The sequence below is a fragment of the Sorex fumeus genome, unplaced genomic scaffold (assembly GCF_029834395.1).
Source record: "Sorex fumeus unplaced genomic scaffold, SorFum_2.1 ptg000003l, whole genome shotgun sequence".
In the NCBI taxonomy this organism is placed as follows: domain Eukaryota; kingdom Metazoa; phylum Chordata; class Mammalia; order Eulipotyphla; family Soricidae; genus Sorex; species Sorex fumeus.
This window is the reverse complement of record NW_026606060.1, coordinates 42,405,589-42,417,653: the sequence shown is the minus strand read 5'-3', so window position 1 is coordinate 42,417,653 and position 12,065 is coordinate 42,405,589. Positions and strand designations below refer to the sequence as shown.

The 12,065-nt window shown below is 44.3% G+C and overlaps 1 protein-coding gene and 1 non-coding gene across 3 annotated transcripts in view; both read left to right on the top strand.

Moving 5' to 3' along the window:
* The window catches only part of FGD6 (FYVE, RhoGEF and PH domain containing 6), a 144,424-nt gene that overhangs the window by 117,016 nt on the left and 15,343 nt on the right, over positions 1–12,065 (top strand). For both annotated transcript variants that reach the window (XM_056117935.1, XM_056117934.1), the window contains 5 exons: positions 416–484; positions 2,708–2,791; positions 4,040–4,119; positions 10,381–10,483; positions 11,021–11,167. In XM_056117935.1, the coding sequence (XP_055973910.1) occupies positions 416–484; positions 2,708–2,791; positions 4,040–4,119; positions 10,381–10,483; positions 11,021–11,167 (483 nt within the window). The remainder of the gene's footprint in view (positions 1–415; positions 485–2,707; positions 2,792–4,039; positions 4,120–10,380; positions 10,484–11,020; positions 11,168–12,065) is intronic.
* LOC130029619 (U6 spliceosomal RNA) lies at positions 1,620–1,726 on the top strand. The gene has a single exon (XR_008793380.1). It is a non-coding gene; the product is annotated as a U6 spliceosomal RNA (small nuclear RNA).

Here is a 12,065-nt window from a genome sequence, read left to right as displayed (position 1 = left end):
TAGCTGAGTGGAATGAATTCAGGAAAATTACACAATGCAGTTGTCAGAACATTGGCTATGCTTCAGGGTCAAGTACACGCTCGGTCAATTTCATTTTAGACCACATAATACCCCTGGGACCAATATTGGATTTATGAAATAGCTGGCTTGTCCAATTCCTAAATTATTTATTTATGGGTATGAAACAAATCCGTGACTGCTTTAAAAAATTACACAAATACTAATGATGTCTATCTGCTCAGGTTGTCCGCCCTCCCCCCACCCCCTGACACAACACACACACACACACACACACACATACACACACACACACACAAATTCTGGGGGAGAAAAGGAGAAAAAAAAGGATAATATATGAATATTGCGATCATTTTATGTTGGGAGGAATAAATGGATGTTTTTTTGAATGAATTAGATTTTTCTCAAAGAAGGAACTCTGATGAAGCTCTCTCGGAAAGACATGCAGCCTCGAATGTTTTTCTTGGTAAGTCATCTCGTGGTTCTGATGCGGTGGAGGTGTGGATAATTGATTAATGGAAGGGGCATTTGGGCATGACAGGCAAGTTTGGCATCCCCAAATAGCAGTTTTTGGCTATATTACTCATTTTCATTTCAACTAGCGGAAACAAAGTCTTCTCTGATACCTAACCAAAGAATTATTTACTTTAGTTTTTTGTCTTTGGTTTTGTGTTTTTAGGTTTTTGGGGGGCCACACCCAGTGGTGCTCAGGACTTTTTCCAGACTCTGTGCTGGAATCACTTCTGGCAGGGCTTGGGGTATCATATGTGGTGCTGGGAATCACACAGAGGTTGGTTGTGTACAAGGCAAGCACTGTAGTGTCGTTCCAGCCCTAGTTCCCTTTTCAAATTTAGTTTTATTACATTTTTTCCCCTTTATTTTTTTTTTTTACAGTTGTAGATTTACAATTTTTTGTGCTTGGGTTTCGATTATACAATGATCAGATACCCATCCCTCCACCAGTGCCCATTTTCCACCACCATGGATAATATCCCCCCACCCCCATCCCCCCATCCCCCCTGTCTCTGTGGCAGGGCAATCCCCTGTGTTTTATTACATTTTTAATTTAGAATTATTGGTTTAATCAGATAGGCAGATTGTGATGCATTGGTGGGATTTTAGAATGCAGAAAATAATAATTCTGGGGCCAAAGTACTGGTACAGTGTGTAGGGAGCTTGCCTTGCACGCGGCTGACTTGGGTTCAATCCCAGCACCTCTTAAGGAATAATTTCTGAGCCCAGAACCAGAAGGAATCCCTGAGCATTGCCAGATGGGTTAACCCCTCCCCCACCCTACCCCCCAAAAAAACAGTAACTTTCAGAAAACTGAAAAAAATAGCATGTTTTCTGCAAATTGCTTTTTAATTAATAACCTAATAAGACATGTATCATTTAGAGTTTCCTGCATCTAAATTTGGGATGTATACTTTTTTTCCTTTACTTTGTGGGGTACTCTCCTTTCTGGAGAAGCCTGTGTCTCTTGAGCATGTTAAGTCTCCCCCACCACTTTCTCTCCTGTTCTCTTCCCCCATCTTGCCCCCTTGCCATGTTCCCCTAAATACAACTTAAAAATGTTACTTAAAAATGTTAATATTAGAGATGTGCTCGCTTCGGCAGCACATATACTAAAATTGGAATGATACAGAGAAGATTAGCATGGCTCCTGCGTAGGGATGACACGCAAATTTGTGAAGCGTTCCATATTTTTGGGATGGGTATTTGATCATTGTATAATTGAAATCCAAGCACAAAAATTTGTAAGTCTACAATTGTACCTCATGGTGTCTCACTAATAAAAATTTTTAAAAAATGTTAATATTATAGACCAGAGAGATAGTTAGGGGTAAAGGCTCTTGCTTTGCATATGGACCACCCAATTTGAATGCCTGCCATGGCATATGGTCCTCAGGAGTGACCCCTGAACACAGAGCCAAGAGTAAGCTCTGACTGCTGCCAAGTATGACCCCCAAGCAAACAAATAGTAATAAAAATATTCTAATAAAACATTCTAGATTGGGTTTAAAATTCTTGGTTCTGTGCCAGAACAATAGGGGAGGGCGTTTGCTTTACACACATTCAACCTGGGTTCAATTCCCAGCATCCCATATGGTCCTCCGAGCACTGCTAGGAGTAATTGCTGAGTGCAGAGCCAGTAGTAACCCTTGGGCATTGCCCGGTATGACCCAAAAAGCCAAAGATATTAAAATAAAATCTCTGGCTCATGGACTGGTGCCAGGAAGTCTGATGGCATAAACAGCTGGTAAACCACCATCTACCACTGTGGTTATTTACTGCCAGTCCTTGCACTGGTGATCAGACAAGTTCTGGTCCTCAGGTAGAGGACAGCGAGTAGGGCACTTGTCTTGAACACAGCCAACCTGGGTTTGATCCCTGGCACCCCATAAATTCCTCCGAGCCCCACTAGGAGTGATCCCTGAGCTGGGAGCCAGAGCTGGAAGTAAGACTTGAACACCACAGGGTGTGCCTCACCCCCCACTCGCCGCCGTCCCCAACCCTTTAAATGTTGAAAAGCAGTGTTCTGGGTGGTTCTAGATTATATTAGCAGAACCTAAGTCTTCTATTCAGGAAGCTGTTAACAAAGGGGTAGCATTTTCCTTTTATCCTTGTATCTTATCAGTACTTTGTAACTGAAGTTTATTTCCTTCCTTTGTCTGCTGAAATCTTTCAGTTCAACGATGCTCTGTTGTATACAACACCAGTACAGTCGGGGATGTATAAACTCAACAACATGCTCTCATTGGCAGGAATGAAGGTCTGTGCATCTGTTCAATTTTTTTTTTCCCTTCCCAAGTATGTTTAGAGAGAAACCCTAAAATAATTATTTTCTCACATCCTTAATTTTCCTCTGTTCACATGTTACTCATTAGGCATCTGTTTATTCATGTGGTCATCTGGTCACTCCTTTATGAATTTATTCATGGGATATTTACTGGAAATTTTCATAAACAAAGTATGCTAGTAGGTTTGATGGAAAATGATAAAATGGATTAAAGACTGTTTCTTTTGCTTTTTCCTTTTTCTTCCCCCCAAAGGGGAGGGCTTCCAGTGGTGGGGGATCAGGAACAGGAAGATCATCAGCAGTATTTACTCTGCTAACTGGCCCAAGTACTTCAGTGCTTGGACCTGGGGATATAGCCCTTTTGGGAGCCAGAGGGGAGAGGAGGGGAGAGAGGATGGGGAGAGAGGTAGACATGAGCTACCAGGGCATGGGATAGCAGGGATCGGACTCAAGGCCTTGTGCATATGATGCTTTACTCCAGCCCTTAGAGCAATCTCCCCCGCTCCTGAGCATAATTCTTTGTGTCTACCCCTACTCTAGTCCCTACTGACCTTAGCAGCTAGCTGAGAAGGTAATATAGTACATGAAACGATGTACACGTACAGAAAGTTGTGGGCTGGAGCGATAGCACAGGAGGTAGGGCATTTGTCTTGCACACGGCCACCCTGGTTCAATTCCTCTGTCCCTCTCGGAGAGCCCAGCAAGCTACCAAGAGTATCCCGCCCACATGGCAAAGCCTGGCAAGCTCCCCGTGGCATATTTGCTATGCCAAAAACAGTAACAACAAGTCTCACGGTGGAGACGATACTGGTGCCCGCTCAAGCAAATCGATGAACAACGGGAGGACAGTGCTACAGTGATACAGAAAGTTGGAAGGCATGGGTCATGCAGTAAAGAATACATCGTTTTGGTGAGACATGATGGAGGAATTGGTGGAAGCTAGGAAAGAGGGAGAGGTGAGGAAATCTTTGTGGAGGGACAGTCAAGAGCCTCACAGGACAGGTCATACCCAGCCACACTGAGGCATGGAGGAAGCAATCCAGGAGAGGGACGAGAGAGCACAGGCCTGACGTGATTATTTAAACCTGATCAGCACCTAGAGAGGATGAGGGTGCTGGAGAGCTAAGTTTGGTGGCTGGTGGCTGGAGCTAGGGGAGCTGTGCTGGAGAGATGAGATTTTGCAGCCGGTGCTTCTGCTCAGATTGCTCTGCTTCCTTCCAGGTCAGAAAACCCACTCAAGAAGCATATCAGAATGAACTCAAGATCGAAAGTGTGGAGCGTTCCTTTATCCTATCTGCCAGGTAACTGTAGAAGTGGGGGTGGGACCATACCTGGATGTGCTCATGGACACCCCCCACCCCCACCCTAGTGCTGTGCTTGGGGATTGCTCCTGGTTATGCTCAGGGGCCCATGTGATACCAGTTATCGTCTGGTAACTGGTAAGTGGGTCTCCTTCGTGCCAAGCAAGCACTTAGCCCTTTCAGTTCTTCTTTTAGTCCCCACCAGGTGACTTTTTGTGTAGCTGAACCTTTGCCAATATGACTAAACAAAACATCAACAGGAATCTTTACATTTTGTTAAGTACTAGATTTACTTTTCCTTTCTTTTCTTCCCCATTGTCATGAGTTTACTTGATTAACCAGGCAAGTAAAATGGCTGAGTGCTAATGCTATAGTGTGTCAAAAGCACAAAGATAAAAATGTACTCCTGGGGGCTGGGGATATAGTCCAAGGATTAAGGCACTTAACTTGCATACAACTGGCTCTGTTCAATTCCTAGCATCACACATGGTCCTGAGCAGCACTAAGAGTGATTCCTGAGCACCACAGAAAAACTAGAATAATAACGTAAAATAATGGGCTGGAGCGATAGCACAGCGGTAGGGCGTTTGCCTTGCATGCAGCCAACATGGCCGACCCGAGTTCGATTCCTCCGCCCCTCTCGGAGAGCCCGGCAAGCTACCAAGAGTATCTCGCCTGCACGGCAGAGCCTGGCAAGCTCCCCGTGACATATTCGATATGCCAGACACAGTAACAACAAAGTCTCCAATGGAGACGTTACTGGGCCCGCTCGAGCAAATCGATGATCAACGGGAGGGCCTTTACCTTTAATGATCGTTTTACTAATCTTTCTTTAAAGTTAGTATTTCAGATCTTTCACAGTGACGTGCGTTTTTAAATTATTTTATTTTTATAAAGTTGTTCACAATAATTCAGTACATTTAATAGTCAAACACCAATCCCACCACCATTGCACCTTCCTACCACCATTGCATCAACATATTTTGAATGTTTCCACCCCAAGTTCCAAACAGTACCCCCAAAGCAGAATGAAAATAACTAATTTTGTGTAGAGGAAAGTGTGTGGAGATTGTTGTATTGCCTTCTCCTTTAAACCACATCAAATGTAGTTTGCTATTCTTGGTACATTAGTGGTGTAGAGTATGAAATGTCATGCGGCCGCGAATGCAGTTTCACTCATGGGTGAGGCTCATTCGAGCCTGTGAGCATTGCGGTGATTGAGTTCTGGAGGTTTTCGGCTGCCAGGGTTCTGTTGATGTAGGGAGGGGAACTCGCCCGCCAACCTCCGGGTTGCCCCAGATGAGACAGCCTGACGCAGAGTCTGGAGGCATCTCTGTGGCGTGTAGTTCAGTGACCTGCATTTTTATACCTTTTTCTTCTTTAAATTTCTAGCCCCTCTCCCATTCCCTTAGTGTGGATTTAGCGGTCATTTTGATGATGGATTGGGTGCACACACACCTGACTCTGATGTTTTCCCCTTTTTCACATCAGGTTGTGGACCTGGTGCTCCCCAAGGTTTGCACCCCTTTATTTTATTTATTTATTTATTTTGCTTTCTGGGTCACACCTGGCAATGCACAGGGATTACTCCTGCCCTGCACTGAGGAGTTACTCCTGGCGGTGCTCAGGAGACCATATGGGATGCTGGGAATCGAACCTGGGTCGACTGCGTGCAAGGCAAATGCCCTACCCACTGTGCTATCTCTCCAGCCCCCCTGCACCCCTTTAGTTGTGGTGCTTACACATGTGCACTCTTGGACTCCGCCCCGTAGTAAAGACATGTGACTTAGGGTTGTGGTGCTCACCAGGAGTTGCTGGCCTTCTTAAACACATACTTGCTGGTGTGGTGTTTGCACCTAGTTGTGGTGTGAACATAGAGAATAAGAGGGAAAGTGACACAAAATCAGCTTGGAGGGACACGGGAGACGGTTTTGCAGAACCGCGGTGTGCATTTTTAGTCTTAAACCTATAAACCACAGGAAAGCACTGCAAGGTTTGTAAAAGGCAACGATGTGATCTGATTTGTATTTTTTTATTGGTTTGTGTTTTTTGTTTTTTTGCTACAACCTTGCTCTGCACTCAGGTATCACTCCTGGCGGTGCTCAGGGGACCATATGGGATGCTAGAAATCGAACCCAGGTTGGCTACATGCAAGGCAAATGCCCCACCCTATTGTTCCAGCCTCTGATTTGTACATCTGTTATTGTTGTTTGGGGGCCGCACCTAACAGTGGTTGGGCTATTGCCAGTTCTGTGCTTAGGGATTGTCCCAGCAGTGCTCAAGGACCATGTGGTACTGAGAATTGAACCCTGGGTTCAATTCTTTTATGCAAAACCTGCTTTGCATGGGCTCAACCCATTGAACCCTGCTTCTAACCCAGTTAGGTTTTGGGGGTTTTATTTCGAGGGGGAAGGGCCTCACCCAGTGATGCTAAAGGATTACTCTTGGCTCTACACTCAGAAATCACTCCTGATAGTGCTGGGACCATATGGGATGCAGGGGATCAAACCCAGGTTGGCCGCATGCAAGGCAAGCACCCTGCCTGCCGTACTATTTCTCCAGCCCTAATTCTGGTATTTTTTTTCTTTTTTGGGGGGGGAGGCGGTCACACCTGGCGTTGCACAGGGGTTACTCCTGGTTCTGCACTCAGGAATTACTCCTGGTGGTGCTCAGGGAACCATATGGGATTCTGGGAATTGAACCCAGGTCGGCCGCGTGCAAGGCAAACGCCCTACTCGCTGTGCTATTACTCCCCCAAGCCTGGTATTTTTTTTAAAAGAACATCCTCGTTGCTCTATATGGAGAATGTTTTGGGAGAACTAAAGGTGATTCATTGGACATAGGGGTTGACAAAGACCCTGTAAGTGAGTCGGGGCAAAGAAGATGCAGGACGCCCTGTTCTATCCTCAGCACCTCATAGTCTCCAGAGCATTGAGTAAGGAACACCCCCCAACAGCACATCAGTAACCCCTGAGCACCACTGGGTAGGGAAGGATGGCTCAAGAATCGAGCACATACTGTGTGTGCAGGAGGCTTAAGTTCCATCCCTGCACTCATGGTGCCCTGAGTACCTGGACTTAAGTCCCTTCTTCAGCAATAGATCAGGATATGTACCCCCGCACCCCCCACACACACTTCCTAGTGTGACTCAAAATCCAAAAAAGAAAAGAACACTTCTTTAAGCTGGGTTTTGTTTATTGCTTTGATATTTGAGGGGAGGGTCTGGGGGCGGGAGCGGGGCATACCTAGTAGTGCTCAGGCTACTCCTGGTGATGCTTGAGGTGCCCTGGGCGGGAGGAATCAAACCCGATGGCCGGCAGCAAAGCATGTATTGCACCAGCTATTTGAACCATCTCCTTTGTTGCTTTCATTGCTTTTTGACTCTAGGAAAATGTTCATTCATTTTTTTACCATGTTGCAAACCGAGAAGCAGACAGTCTGCTCGCTGCTGCAGGCAGATGTGTGTGGTCTGTGAGAAATGTGTTATCTATAGCTGGGAAACACTCCTTTGGCAGAATCCTCCAGAAAGGAGAGCCAGCAAAGATTAAATGGAAGAAGAGCATATGGGAGAGGATTTGTAGTTGAGTCTTACTGCACAGGCTCCCAGGGCTCCAAGCCTCAATTTAGTTTCTCTGCCTCACTGTTCTCTATCATGTCTTCCGTGGAAGAGTGGAGAGGGATGGGCAGGGCTGATGGTATTTTGAGTGTTCACTTGGAATCCTGGGAATAAGGTCTTCAGAAAACACAAAAGGGAAAGAGAGGACACAGTGGTGAGGAATTCATTTGAGCCTGATCCTCACTCATCATTTAGTTATTCAAAGTGAATAATGCGCACTCAAATCCTTTGTTCCTTATCTGTAAGTGGTGATGGTGAAATGGGGCACATCCAGTACATCTTTTAGGGGGTGGGTCTGACTTTGAGATCTGATGATATTTGCAAAGCATTTAGCACAGCTGGCCGATATGCAGTTACTGTTAAATAAATGACAGCTCATTGTGGCCATCAAGGTAAAGTGTAAGAGGTAACTGCAGCTGTTTGTAAGATGTTAAGAAATAGATGATTTTCCTCTATTAATTTGTTCTTGGGATATAATGACATTTGAGCAATATATGGCTTTGAAGTTTCTTGACAGTTTTCAATTGCAAACTGGATTTCTGTGTTTATATGTCCATATACTACATACCAAAAGGCCACTTAACGCCTCTTATTAGGGAGTTAGATTTCTGAGAATGATTATTGTAGGAAGGAAAATGACTTTATTTTTATGTGTTTGTTTGTTTTGAGGCCATACCCAGCAGTTCTCAGGGCATACTTCTCTCGTTGTACTCAGGATCACTCCTGGCAGACCCTGGGGACCATGTGTGGTGCCAGGGATCAAACCAGGGCTAGCCACGGGCAAGGCAAGCACCTTCTCACTGTACTATCTCTCCAGCCCCAGGAGAATGACTTTTAATAGCTTCTTGATGTGTGTTGAATTCATCAGAATACAATAAACATATCTAGTCCTACTATTTTTATGATGGAAAAAAATTTTAATATTACTTGAAAATGCAAATGTACCTAAAGCTGGTGAATAATACACTAATAATAATAATATTTAATAATATTGAATAATACACTAATAATAATATTTAATAACAATACAATTTTTTTTCACTTTTGTAATGTATTTAAAGCAAATTGCAGGGGGCAGTGGGAGGGGTTGGGGGAGGGATCCTGGAACACTGGTGGTAGAGAATGGGCACTGGTGGAGGCATGGGTACTCAATCATTGTATGACTGAAATGTGAGCACGAAAGTTTGTAAGTCTATAACTGTATCTCATGGTGATTCATTAAACAATTAAAAATAATAATAAAGCAAATTGCAGATATGATACCTATATGGTTCAGTATGCCTGTAAAAAGCAGACACATTTTCTGTGAGTGGAGAAATTGCCCAGTGGACTGCTGCACATGTTTTGCATGCAGGAGGCCTGCAGTTCTGTCCCTGGAACCACAGGGTCCCACAAGCCCCCACAGAAATAACCCTCCTAGCACAGAGGTGGGAATAGCCCTTGACTTACTAGGTGAGTTCCCCAAAACAGTGACACATTTTCTTGCATGATCACATTCCCATTATTATGATAGATTTAATTTGATCTCTCTCTATATATATATACACATGTATATGTTTCCATGTATATACACACATATGATACCACACACATATTATACCCTCTGAAGTATAAAAAAATATGTTATGGCTGAGGAAAGAGCTTAAGAGGCTGTATATTGTATACACCTTAAAAGGGTATATATTGTGCATGAGGACACCCTGGCTTTGAACCCCAGGACCTCATGTGTCCTATGCTAGGGCTGGGGCTCAGAGAGCTGGAGCATATGCTTTACATACTGAAGCCCCAGGTTCTATCCCCAGCACCACATGGGTCCCCCCAGCACTGCCTGGAATAGCCTCTGAGCACCACCAGTGCGTTGCAAAAGTAACAAGCAATATATGTGCTTTGCAGCAGGAAACCTGGGCTTGATCCTCTGTACCACAACATATACGCACAGATATACTCATAATCATCCTGTATTTTGTGTGATACTAGTTATGATACAGTTGCTGGAAAGTTACCAAAAAATGAACAAAAATGCCTTGATTCTGAATAGGCTCTTTGTGGAAATTTGGCTCATTTCCCTTGTGATTTTAATAGCTGCTGACAAACTGGGAGGGTAGCAGGAGAATGTGTGGCGAGTTGAACAGAGAGAGAAGTCCCTTAAAACAATTGTAAGCTATTTCCTTTATTAACCACTCCTTAAGTATCTGTTTATACTGCCAAAATAATGTTTCTCCTTGACCCCACTGCCCCTTCTTCTAGGAAAGTCTAATGATATTTAGCAACTTAAAAACATTTCAGTGCTGTAATTTGGATTTGCAACTTAATTCCTTGGGATATTTTTAAATTCTAGAATGATATCCCAGGAAACTCCTTGTTTCTATAAATAACCATAATTACTAATTGTATGAATGGCCCCTTAAACCAAACAAAACCACAAACTTTTGGAAAGGGGAACAAAAAGCAAATGGCATTTGCTAACATGCTCAGCGCTCTCAAATGCCTGGTGATTTGTGCCTATGAAACGTCAGTTTCTGCCTCTGACTCGCATTGGTGGAGGAAGGTGGAATGTGTTGCCATGGGAGAAGGGAAAGAATGAAGAAAAAGGCAAAGGGAAAGGCTGACATCTGGCTGATGGAATCTCATTTGGCCCCCAACAGTTCTGCCTCGGAAAGAGATGAATGGCTCGAAGCAATTTCCAGGTCAATAGAAGAATATGCCAAGAAAAAAACCACCTTCTGTCCCACTCGGAGTCTTGATGAGGTATTGTCTTTCCATTCCTGTCCCCACCCCCTACCTCCCTCAGTGCACTTCAGTTTTTACCTTAAAGAAACTTTTCCCAGGGAGGTCTAAGAGCAACATCTGTTCCACAGAAGTGGAGGGTGTGTGTGTGTGTGTGTGTGTGTGTGTGTGTGTGTGTGTGTGTGTGTCTAATTCTCAAACTGAATTTCTTACTAAGGCCTCCCTTCAATTTGATAATAGCCTATGAGTGTCTTCATATATTCCCTGGTCCTGAAAACCTCATTGTGGAAATCTTAGCAGAGATAATGTTGTCCACAGCAGGAACTAATTAGCCATCCCTGCATGGCCACGGGCAGCTTCTAAATTCATTTTCGCATCAGAGGATTGAGAGTGTAGCTAATCTTAATGTCCTGAGAACATGCACAGATAATAGCCCCTCTTTTATCCCACATCCTTGATGATACCATCAGCATTGTGAGCCACTGCAGCCAAATGAAAAGCTGAATGCTGGACCACTCAGTGTGCGCAGAGAAAATCAGGACTGTTCGTCTTCTACAGGCTGACGCAGAAAATAAAGAGGAAGTTAGTCCTCTTGGATCAAAGGCTCCCATCTGGATTCCTGATACCCGAGTGACAATGTGTATGATCTGCACAAGTGAATTTACGCTGACCTGGAGAAGGCATCACTGCCGGGCCTGCGGAAAGGTCAGGACGATAACACCAGCTCCATTGTGCTTTTTAATAGCTCCGGGATGTACAGTGAGGAAACTGTAACATATCTACCTCCCCCACTAACCATTGTGTAAAAAGAAAAGTAGATACCCGGTCAGAGATGGTGTTTTGTGTAAATATTTATACAGGGGGCAATCTTGTTAGGGATCAAAGCCCCCTCCTACCTCTAGGCTCCATTGAAATGTCAGTCAAGACAATTTTCACTTAAAAAATGAACAGTCGCCCTGACAGATTCACAATGAAATAGGCACATATAGGCCAGAGAGTTAGTAAGAAGGTAAGGTATTTGCCTTGCATGTGGCCGACCTGGGTTTGAATGCCCTGCACTAAAGGAATCACTCCTGAGCACAGAGCCCAGAGTAGCCCCTGAGCACCACTGGGCGTGGCCCCAACCACCCTCAGTACATAAATAATTTGGGGCTGGAGTGATAGGTGGGAAAGGTGTATGCCTTGGATGGAGCCCACCTGGGTTCGATCCCTGTATCCCATATGGTCCCTCAGCACTACCAGAAGTGATCCTTGAGCACAGAGTCAAGAGGAAGTCCTGAGCATCTAAAACCATTAAAAAAAAAAATCTCATTACACAAATGATTAAGCAGACACATTTACAGTTAGATACTTAAATGACATTTATCTAGGTACTAAGTGCTTAATTAAGGGACTGTGCAATATTGAAGTTATCCTAGAGATTTTTTCTGTGGCTTCATGACCCCATTGGTTATAATAACAATGACCTGGGTGTGTTGGTGCCAAGATTGAGCTAGAGAGTTGTGGAGAGTACTTGAAACAGAGCCACATGATTGGTGAAGGTACAGGGATGGCGGTCGTCATGATTACAGCACCGCTGAGAATAATTGCAACAGTGATGAGA